Source organism: Antedon bifida, chromosome 7 (assembly GCF_963402885.1).
Source record: "Antedon bifida chromosome 7, ecAntBifi1.1, whole genome shotgun sequence".
Classification (NCBI taxonomy): domain Eukaryota; kingdom Metazoa; phylum Echinodermata; class Crinoidea; order Comatulida; family Antedonidae; genus Antedon; species Antedon bifida.
Window position 1 is genome coordinate 21,999,733 of NC_136232.1, and position 12,486 is coordinate 22,012,218.

At 32.0% G+C, this 12,486-nt stretch overlaps 1 protein-coding gene across 4 annotated transcripts in view; it reads left to right on the top strand.

Moving 5' to 3' along the window:
* The window catches only part of LOC144848541 (tumor protein p53-inducible protein 11-like), a 53,498-nt gene that overhangs the window by 29,685 nt on the left and 11,327 nt on the right, over positions 1-12,486 (top strand). Inside the window, exon 2 of one of the 4 annotated variants that reach the window (XM_078705342.1) lies at positions 1,794-1,890. The exons of 2 other annotated variants lie outside the window; for them this stretch is intronic. In XM_078705342.1, coding sequence (XP_078561468.1) covers positions 1,853-1,890 — 38 coding nt within the window. In that variant the 5' untranslated portion in view covers positions 1,794-1,852. Of the gene's footprint in view, positions 1-1,793; positions 1,891-9,738; positions 9,858-12,486 lie in introns of those variants that run through there. One more of the 4 variants, XM_078705343.1, reaches the window with a different exon arrangement.

A 12,486-nucleotide genomic window follows, 5' to 3' on the forward strand; every position in this document is an offset into this window, starting at 1 on the left:
TAAAGCAAAAAGTACTCAAATTTTCTGCCAGCCAATTGGTTGAATTTAACCGTTTAATGTCATTTTATAATCGAAAACATTATTTATTTCTTGTTTTTCTACGGAAGTGATTAACTTTGTTAAAACTACAAAATGGACTATTTAAAGTCTGATTTTATAAATTTTATGTTTTTTCATGTTTTTGGGGAACAATACATACTCTGTATTTAAGCCTAAAGCAAAAAAATGGGCATAATATGCTATGTGTAGTTATGAAAACAATATACCTTCAACGAAAAACTTGAGAAGGCAAAGTTGTGGTATTAAGTGTTAAATTTCTTTAATACTTAAACTTGAAACCTACAACTAATAGGCCTACAGTAGTACGACCTGTATTCAAATTACCCTACATGCTTCATTCTAGAGAGAAGATCATTTAGTCCATTTTCTTAAAAACACTGACATGTCTGTGGTTAGACCATAGATTAAAACTGAAATCTGAAACCATTAAAATGAATACAGATCATAACCATATCATAATATCAACATCATCATAATCAAATATCACCATCATTTTCATTATCATCAATTTTATAACATTGTCCCCATCATAATCATCATAATAAATCAATCAATCAATCAATCAAAACATCATCAACTATCAACATCATCAATTATCAGCGTCATATCATCAATTATCAAAATTATCCGTTTGAATGGCATTCCAACACACACGCTCTGTTTTTGCTGCCAAGAAAAAGGTTTTATTCTATTTAAATACGTTATTAAATTGTACCAGAAACAGGTCCTATAGCTGCTTTTTCAAACCTAATTTCATATCTTCAGAATGATGACTTAAATTTGACCTTCATTCTTCCAATAGTAATTTCGTCTTCTCAATAATTTCCTTATTTATATCATAGTATTATATATCAGTAAAACCTATTATTTGTAGACACATTTATGGAATTTGAAACTCCATAGCGTTATTTTTCATCTTCCAGCGGTATTATTTATTTTCCCATCAATTGATGAATGCATTCCCTGATGAATACCGAGTTTAAATTTAAAAATTCATATCAATTTTTTATAAGTTTTCTGAGAAATTTGATCGGTGTGTGTTTGGAAATTATCTCAATATAGTTCTTTATCTTCTCTATAGTTATTTTTTGGCTCTATATCTCTATGTATGGTAAATTCATTGTTAAATAATAATAATAATGATTCAATAACATATAATAATACCTAAACAAATTCCTGTCATTTGATTGGACGAATGTGGGTCACATGGCGTGGAATAGTACGCACTATTAAACGATCGTTCAATAGTTACTTTTTTTTGCACCTTGTTGATATTATAACCTTTCGTCATTCACCTCATGCCATTATTGTACTCATAAACATTCATTATTTGTATACAATAATACAATAGAGATAAAAAATGCTGGACAGAAAGCAAAATGCATTGCTACCCCTCATATATATTATTTTACATTTGGGTAAATAAGCTTGAATTTTCAATTTAATATATTTATAATTGAATTGTGTTAATATATTAACAGTACTGTAGTTGTCTTATTTTGGTCCGTTAAAAAAAAATTAGGCTAAAAACAATATTAAGCGTATTGGCCCTGGTGAATATGGACTTCTTGTTAAAAATTAAAATTTATTGTTCAACAAAATAGTAATATTGCATTAGTGTTAAAACAACTTTGAATGTGAGAAACTAAACCCAGACAAATTGTATATTTTGTTCCTTGTAATAATTTAATTATTTTATGACCTTGTTTTTGCTTTTGTTGGTTGCTATCAAGGTCTGTGTCTGTTTCTATGAACAAATTAAATTGGACTATAATTTATTGAGAATTAAAACATGCAAAATTCAATTGAACCTCAGTACACACCAGCAAGGTAAGTTTTGATTAATTATTTTTTCCGTACTTCTAAAGTAGGACCACTGGAGCAATTTATCTTTTAGTAAAACCCCTGCTTTGCGACACCTCACCTATTAATGGGACACTTTCCCATATAAAGGGAAATACATTTTTACACAATACACAACCAAACCTCTATTGGGGCAAAGGTGGACACTTTTCCATGAAACAAACAATTAAGAGATAGTTTTCACACAGCGGCCAACCTCTATTCAGGGGACACACCTTAAAGGACATCTTTCCATGAAACAAACTGTTGTAAGGAATATATGTTTAATTTTGAAAATGACCAACCTAAACCAACTACAATGACCTACCCAAATGGCACCATCTTTAGAGGGACACTTTACCATGAAATGAAACGAGGGGAATGTATGTTTTAACACAACGACGAACCTCTATTTAAAGAAAACCACTATTAAGTGAACACTTTTCCATGAAACGAACGAAGGGATATGTTTTGACACAATGGTCAACCTCTATTGAGGGAACACGTTAAGGGATACTTAATTTCCATGAAACAAATGACAGAAGGAATATATGTTTTAACAGCCAACCTCTATTCAAAGGACAACCTGGAGACACTTTCCTGTGGAATAAACAAAAGAACAAATATTTTACCGACCCAATACCTAATCAGGGACATAGTACAAAAATTATCCAAAGGTGATCTACAGTATGTAAGGTAGTCTGTAATGTCTAGAAGAGTAAGTCACCTCCCACTATTACTGTTATTTTAATTCTGTATTCACTTCCTATTCAATGATCTAATCAAAATGTCCTTAGGCTAGACTGGCACTTTGTGTTTGACCAAACTCAGCTGCATAATTGTCATAACAGTACATTTCTGTTCGAACCCTCTAATTGACATTAGTAGTAAAGGTACAAAGAAATAATGCAATGTGGCATGCATGCTCAAAGATCGACTGAAAATTGTGAACATTTGCCACAAAGCATATATAATATATTTATGTACTGAACTAAACCAAAAGGTTTTATAAGGGCGTATGGCGCAGTGTGTTGGACGTTTGAGTATGCTTTTCAGACCTGCTAGTGTTAAAAGATAGGACAGAATTTTTCAAAAACTTGGCGAGCAGTCTTAAAGTAACGAGTAAACTGAAATTGCATTTTCTCGAGAACTACTTGTCCAAAAAACTTCATTTTTGTACAAGAGGCAAGAGTTATAATTTGTGATTTGTAATTTTAAAACATTAATTTGATTTAATGTGCAAGTTTTTTTATGCGAGTAGTTTAAAAAACCGATTTCTTTTCAAATTGTTTCAAGTTGCTGTTCTATTGTTAGTCAACTGAAGCTATTGTTAATTAAAAGGCTTGTTACATAACCATTACACCAAACTCGCATACACATGCTTGTAGTGAAATTAGCCTAAATCACAAACAGCATTAAGGCACACATAAATATATATATATATATATATATATCTTTTTACCGGAGAAATCTTATGTACGAGAATTTTACAGTAGGCGGAGGTACTGTATGCACTCTCGGAGTGGCTTTCTAGTTATTATTTTATTAGTTAGGCTAGAATCGGGTAAGGTTAGATATACAACATACTTACTACAAGTGGTAAACCTCCCAACATTATAAAATATGGATGCATTTCTCTTTTATCAATGTACAGTATTAGAGATAGTCTTGTACACATTGTCCCCTCCAGTTCCCAGGATGGGTCTAGACTATTCCCAGGCAATAACTCCATTACGATTTTCCTTAGTAGTATTTGGTGGGTAGTTCTAAAGGTTGTCTTATCTTAAAATGATGGACATTTAACATAATTGTAATTGCGTATATGAGTGATGGGGTTCTGACAATGATTGACAAACTATTATGCTATGGGCAAAGGTTTTGATGAGGAGTGAAGAGCGGGGGAAGGGTAGCTAAACTATCGGTTATATACCCTTCACACCAGGCTACTTCTCAGTCAGGTGATTTTGTGGTAATTGAACATTTGGTGTTCAGAAAGGGAGAGCCACAGAAGTAGTAGTTTCTGTAAAGTATACAGGTGGAAGAAAGGCATCATAATAATTACACTATTAGTATTTGAATTCCTCCTATTCACATGGCCTAATTGCTTCCAAAGTTCATTGTAGTTTCCTTTGCCAACTTTTGGTTTTCAAAATAAGGAAAGTAGGTCTGTATTTTTAACCCTTAATAATATTTGTATAAAAAGCCAATTTAAATCTCTGGTTTCATCTTTTATTTTCATAGTTTGGTTGATTTACTAATACAGAAAGTCATTTTTTTTTTTACTTTCTCTGTTATTTATATCAAAAATTCTTCTCATAACAAGTTGGTAAAATGATAGGTTATGTAGCTTAATATGTTATGATATTATGAAATTAATCTTGATTGAATACCAAGTACAGATCTTTCTGAGGTTTTTTCTGAGAAAGCATTCCTATTACACACCTCAAGTGTATCTTTACCATTTGATTGGTTAATTATGTATCATGTGATATCTAATGGTGATAATTAATGGTTCTACTGCATGTTCAGCTTTTTGTAAACATTTTAAGAATTTTGTCACCGTTTTCTGAAAGTGTAGTGCATGTTGGAGTCAACTCATTACCTCCACCAGAATGGCGAGAGGTTATGAGGTCAATCGTGTACACGTGTTTGTCAGCAAGTTATTGCCCGATTTTCATAACATTTTAAAGGACGGTTTCATAGAATAGTATGGGAACACATTAAACTGTCATATGTCTATGCGGAGGTTTTCTCTCTCTGAGTGCCTGTCTAGCTAAAATAGAGCTGTCAATCTTTCAACTCATGACAACACATTGATTATTTGTTTGTAAACCCCTATTCAGAAGTCACCTCTATTAAGAGACACGAATAAAAAAAGGGCAATGTTTTACCACTACTAGCCCTACACATGGGACACTCCTATTCATGGCACACCTCTATTAAGGGGACAATTTGTTGGGTGACAAAGGTGTTTCCTTTATGGGGTTCTACTGTCACTAGAAAAAAAGAAAGTGAGCCAGTTAAAAACAATAATCTTCTCTTCATTAAAGGAAAAACAATCTCTTAAATTTTAATTAAATTGCTTCTTATCAGCATCAACGACTAATTCTTGAAAGAAGGCTTTAGGTTACCATGGTGATTAATCATTGAATCGTCATATTTAACTGAGAACAACAAAAATTGAAAAATATAATATACTTTGACCTTCTACAGCTGAGCGTGTTAATTGCCGTATGCACCTGTAGAGAATTAATAATAATAATAATATTGTAAACTGGGATTATTTGTGTGGCCTTACAATGTTGGGATTATTAATGACATTGTACACTAATGTCTTGTTTGTATTGATTGATGCTAATTCATAGTAACTGTTATAGCAACTAACATCAGAACCTTTAGGCAATACTTTAATCTCATTGGTTGGTCCTTTAGGCCATGTTTCCGCAGCCAAAACAACAATTATCGGTTAAACAGGTAATTAATTAAAGATAGAGTGCTCATGATCAGTCATTACCGAACAACAAAGTGCCCAATCACAACGTAACGATTTGTCCTTCAGGTCAAAGGTAAAGATTATCGCATTTATCTGATAATTATCCGATTTGAATGAGTTAATTTTTCCTCGGAAAGAATCCGTTTGTTTTCACAGGCAGATTATCAGTTCATTTTTATCAGTTAATTTTTGGCTGCGGAAACACGGTCTCAAATTGGATGTAAAGCTGTTGGTAGGCCGTACTGTGATGTACATTACATTGCACATTGTGTATGATAAAAAAACCTTGGTATAATATTGAAAAAAAACAATGGATCATCTGCCAGTGTTCTGAGCATTGTCCAGTGTTCTGAGCATTGTCCAGTGTTCTGAGCATTGTCCTGTATTAGGCCTCATGGGAAAAATGTTTTGTGTATAAAAGAAGTATAAAAAATAAATAAATAAAATCAAACGATACACAATATCTGCCACTATTCACACATAGTTGTAAGAAGTTATATTGAGGTATAAATGACCAAATGCTACTGTGTGTAACGGTACCTAATGACGAAGCATCAATGACCATAGAGTGACTCCTGAACCTACTCAAATTATATTACATTGGGCCTATACAGTACTATTTAGCCTAATGTGTAAATTGGGACTACTCGATAAACGAATGCAAAGCGTAGTAAAATGGATATGGATATTAGGGTCAAGCACTTAAAGATGTATTGTCCCCTTGAAAAAATAATTCTTAACAAAAATTGTTTTGAAAATTCCATTTTAATGTAACATAATAGTTATCCACTTTGACCAAAAATTGGATCAGAAAAAAATGTATTTGCCTGAAAAAATGTAATTTAAAGCAAAAAATTGTCAAATTGGCTGCCAGACAATGGATTTTTGGTTGAATTTAACCATTTATTTTGTCATTTTACAAGTGAAAACATTATTTTTTTCGTTTTTTTTTCTATGGAAGTGATTAACTTTATTAAAACTACAAAATAACATATTCAAAGTCTGATTTAATTAATCTTCATTTTTCATGTTTTTGGGGGACAATACATCTTTAAGGTTAGCACTTTGATCAAACATTTGTTGCGCCCTCTACAGTATGTACAGACTCAAATTATGTGGCTCTCTCTTTCACACAAAATGTTTATTACCACAAAATCACCTGACGGGTTATACGACCGGTAGTGTAGCCACCCCTCCCCCTCTCTTCACCTCTCATCGAAACCTTTGCCAATAGCATATAGTTTGTCAATCATCAAAAAAACCCCATCATTCATATACGCAATTACAATTATGTTAAATGTCCATCATTTTACGATCTCAGTCAAATAGTGTTGTCATTCTCACCCAGTCTTTTTGAAGATGTGTTTCCTAATCACATCATCATCAATTTCCACAAGGCATTCAATTCAGCAATCACCTGACGAGATATGCAAAATGATCATTTGTACAATTAATTCTATTATTTTCACCTGCCCTTACTGTCTGCGTCTCAGCAATTGGGATATTTTCTTCGATAAACATTAGGTATTAAGGAGAACGCGATTTATCTATATTTATCAACCTAAATATTTGTACTAGTAATCGTCTATGCAGTAAGACCTAGTTCAGAATTTCTATGTCATTTATCATTCTTTTGTCGTCTGGATTTGCTCAAGAAATTCACAGCTTTGCGTTTTAATTATATATTGGTAACATGAGTAGTGATGAATGTTATTACGAAATTGAAGAAGGTATAAGGCCAGAAAATGTCACATTCATTCATTTCACACTTTAAATAGAAACCGTTTACGCACTACAGTAGTTAATTGCCTATCTGTTACCATGGTGACAGGTGACATCAATGTATTTGCATATTCTCAAGTCAAATAATAATTGAAGTAAGATCTTGTTATCATCATTGTGGTGTGCTATTATACAGTTCTTTATATACTCATCTCTCTTCGGGAAAAAATAAAAATAAAATCTTGATTATTTTATATAAAGAAATTGTTTTATAGGGTTATTAATAATAGGATCTAGGATTTTGAAATACTGCAGAAATATAATATAATATAAAAAAAGTCATAACTTTTGCATTGAAAATAAGTCCCAGACATGAAACTACATACCTTTTTTATTTGGCCTTATATGTATAACAGTATTGGCATGTACAGTATCTTTAATCATAAATAATACTGTATATGATATTGATTTTCTCTTTCATGAAATAGGAGATTTTGACCATAAACCTAACATTTCTTTCTGAGTAAAAGTATGCATATTAAAAATAAAATGAAGGATTTTCTCCTATATTATTTTATTGTCACGTAGAAAGTAACCAAATCTCTGGTTGCCCTCAGGTTTGAGAGGCCTGAACGTACACGAAACAAGCATTTTTGCAAACTTTATTTGTAGTATTTTTACAATGATAGAGGGCAGTACCATCATATTACATAACATGATAATATATAAACATTCATCTGGTAATATGTCTGTCTTATTTGCTGCCCTCTTTAGGAAAGTACTTTACTTAGTTGTTATAACTAATGTATTTAAAACAAAATGAAACTAAACAATGACATTGATATAGTTGTATTTTGTCATTTGTGTGACTTCATTAATTTAGAATTCTTATGATATAGGATTATTTTTTGTATTATATCGATTTATAATATTACTAATCGCCATGTCAAGTGAACAAATGATTTCAACAATAGTTTATCATACTATTATGTGATTGTAGTTTAACAACACATTTTTTTCATATTCAAATACACCTTTTAAGGATATTTGTTTTCATGCTCCGTAGCCCATAAATAAAGAGGGGTTTATAAATCTAAAGAATACATATTAAATTCACCACAGCTATTCAACACAATTCATTTTAAACCTTTCTAAACAGTCCGTAATCTCCACAATAAAGTATGTGTTCAGGTGACATAGGATATAAACTGAATCTCTCTCCAAAATGGCTGTTGAATTGTATGTATTGTGTTTTTTTTTCTTTTGATAGATTATGATTTCAATAGATTTTATTTATATGTTTTTAATACAAGACAAATTTATTTTATTTAGTACTGCCTGTTGCTATAACATGGCATTTACAGTATTGGTCAAAATGCTTTATACCATGTTCAATCCCATATATCCGTTATCTACAATAGATATGTACTCGATGTATTCTAACACTAAAACATTACTGTAGGACAATCCCTATCTTTCACACCTTTTAAAAAATGGTCTATTGTCCACAATTGTTTTTAAATATCCAATCTTCCGCCCTCACAGTTCTATTAGTTAAATTTTTGTTTTATGGATTCTAGTCCCTTTTATCTCTACATCTTTCTAACCTCGCAACTTTATTAAAATAGATTCAAATTTATGCGCTATATACTGTATTGATGGAGGACTGGATGCTATTACATACAGCAAGCTCTAACTTCACTAAGGGTCCCTTTGTGAACTCCTTCCACTAAACAGCACTCGTTCTCGAGAAGAAGCATACACTATGATAAACCTTTGTCTTCTGAAAGATGCACTGGGTCCGAGCATTTGCCAATAACATGGATGTGGTTAGTGGCCCTGTCTTACCGTTATTTCTTACCCAGAAAGTAGAGTTGACTGACCTTTCAATACCTGTATTGTTTATATTAAGAGAATTATTGTGAGAGTGATTGTGTTGGTTGATTTGTTTAGGTTTTTATCTAGCAAAGTAATTTGTATAATAGCCTGTGTACATGATACGAGAAAAATAATCATTGTTATAAAGCAGTGCATGACACCAGGACATTTTGGAAGTTCTCTTTTAATTGTTCGTTTATTTTATCGTGCCAATGGGGAAATAAGAATCATTAAAAAATTCTTATCTTATTGCCTGGTACAGGCCTATATTGTATATCAAATGAAATCTCAGTATCTATTTCATGCCTAGCTTACCTGGATAAACCGAATATAGCCTGTGTTCTCCAGAGGGAGGGCTTAGATACAACTTGTGTATCCTTCAAACAAAGATAATGCTCTTAACATTTTACCTAAAAACAATATTCCTTGGAATCTTAATTAACCAGACCTTATCCAGTATTATCTATAGATTATGTCAGCGCCAGACAAAAATAGTGTTAAATAGTTAGTTCATCGATTTGCACTATTGCACTCAAGCTGATTAAACTTCATGTGTATGGGATTTTACTACTGTAAATATATAAAGCTTCAATTTACTTCCTCTTGCATAGAAACTATATTTTATGTTCTAGTGTGAAACCAAGATAAATATCTGAAATCTAGTAGCTTCCTTGTATAGAATCTGCTTCAAGCTATTGTGGTTGATTATTCCATTAGCATTCAGTGTTTGTAGAGGAGTGATCCATCATTGTTTATGATGCTATATTTTCGAAATAGTACTGATGTAAAATATATTTAAATATAAAAGGGAAGTGAATTGGAAAAGATACAAGATGACTGATAATGCTTCTCACGACGTTATGTAAGTTTTTCATGTTTTCATATTATTCAAGGGATTTGGGTTTGGTAAAGGTTTTATTACAAGTTTTAATTCTGGCTGTTATTCAATGAACCTCCCATTTAATTGTCTGTTTTTTCATAAAGGTATTACAAAATCCATATTTAGAATGATAGGTCTAGCTCTAAACAGTTTCAATCTGTGTTTTTCGTATTTATGTACAATAAAAACAGATGGTCATATATTTCAGTTTAATAACGCGTTTCCTGATTGGTTGACAGTTGGGTGCTGAAAATATTTGAGGAGCAGATGAAATCGTTTAAAATGTATTGCCAGAATTTAATATAGTCATTGATGAGTCCTGGTTATATTCAATAAATCATAGTTATAATAATAAAAGACTAAAATATACTTGTTGATTTATTATTATAGCATCTTAAGAAATACTGTAAATTCAGAAAGTGCTTGGATTCTTCAAGTATGTTTCTCAAATCTGAATTTCAGTGAATAGGGTGTGCACATTATAAAACTATGTTTACAAATTTTTAAGGACTCAAAACACGCAGTTGGCACCAATGAACTGGAACCAAGAATGACTTTTTGCGCAGAAGTTCCTGATTTTGTTTATCTGAAGTCTCTGCACAGTTTCAATAGACCTGTGTATACCCTCCAAATTTGCTGGCCTCCAAAACCTCACTAAAATGAATGAAAAAGTTATGAATATGTTATCAATTGATACGCTCAACACGTTGTAATGCAGGAATATTGCATGAAAGAAGCTAGGCTATGGCTTGCTCAAGTTTTGGTGCAGGATACTAAAACTCGAGCATAGCCAGCTCAGCAACTCTTATTCAACTTACCCTTAAGCACATGTCATGTCAATTGTATGACCCACTATACTGTACGACCCCCGGGAGAGGTGCATCATTTGTCCGATGTGCGTCATACCTTATGAATACCATGACGCATCCCTGTGTCAAAGAGTGAATTATCTTGACAAACTCATTTTGAACAATGACGTATTACGACCATTTGTTCATGATAATATGATGGGTGGTAAAATGACACAATGAGTACATTGACACACCTTTGTACAATGATTTTGACGTACCCCTGTGTCAAAAATTATCTCCTGGGGATCGTATAGTGGATCATACAATTGACAAGTGCATTATACCCTACAGTATCTTTTTTTAGAAATGGACATACGCTTAATTTTGTACCCCTGATTACTATAGGAACGTACTATATTAAACTTTATATGAAGACATTTGTAACCATAAATAACCATCTGAGAGATTGTCCCGTTGTGGTATGGAAAAAAGGCAATTTGAGTGGGTTTTTTGTGTTTTATCAGAAGTTTCTATGTACAATATCATCATAAATGAAAATAAAACGTAAATATTATATTTCTGTATTTTTTAAAGGTCAAACTGCTCTACTGTATCTGAATTTCTCTCAATCTATTTTCCTCTGACATTTAATTATTTACAATCTCAAATACTTATTTTCATCTTCGATATTACAAATAAAAAAATACAGGTGATTCAACATTTCAGTTTGGCTATCAATTGCTTTTATTTTATACGTCAATTCTTTTATTTTGACGTGTTTTTATCGTCATATGCCTCGATATTATTTACAGTCCTCAATCAAGCTAATATACGGTATCTACGGTTGCGTATTTTGTCAGTTGAGAATCATCGTTCACTTTATTATGACAAGCTGTACTTAAGAAATTCAAGTGATGTTTGAATTGGATATTTTTAGTTTGATATCGTCATGGTGTGTGCCTCTGTAACTCGTGTTTGTTTGATTTTAAAGTGATTAGGATTTAATGGTCAAATACTATATAGCAGGTTCTGTTTCATAATTACCGTCTTGGCTAATTGGATAATAATGGTCAGTTTACTAAGTAAACACTCTGAAAGGTGCTTTTAATTCCTTTGTACCATATTCATAGTGGCACGCGGCTTGGTGGGTGACATTAATGCTTACAAACCTAGAGTCTTTGGTCCAAATCCTCTCAAAGTTCTATTTTTTTGATGGTCAATCAGCCTAGCTCTCATATGCAAGTAAGGATTTCTCATTCTGTAATTGGCAAAAAATGTGAACATTTTAAAAGAATCAATTGAAAGATTGTTGAATAATGTTACAACTGTGATTTTATTTTCTTGTATGATTGGTTATCGGTAGTATTGAATAGGGGGTTGTGTAATGTCCTACTTATAACAAATAAATGCAGTATACACCTTATATTGTAAAAAGAAAAACAAAAGCCAAATACAGGCATGTGACACTGTATTACAGAATTTCCCTATGATACTCCTGAACATATTATGCATGGATATACAGTACTGTTCAGTTGGGTGTAATACATCATTTTCATTGACTCTATCAAATTCATGAGGTTTATGTATTCTTTTTACCCATACTTTACAAGAACTTACATTTATAAGTTGAATGTGTTTTAGTTTTTTATTGGATACCTGTTTATACACTTGTTGAATTTTAATTACGTCTACGATTTGCAATTTCTCATTAAGATTTTATCATCACCATCAACTATTAATTTGCACGTAGGCATTTGAGTTGAAGACTGGGATATCATTTTTATTACCAAACACATTTACTTTGCGAGATTGCCATCATT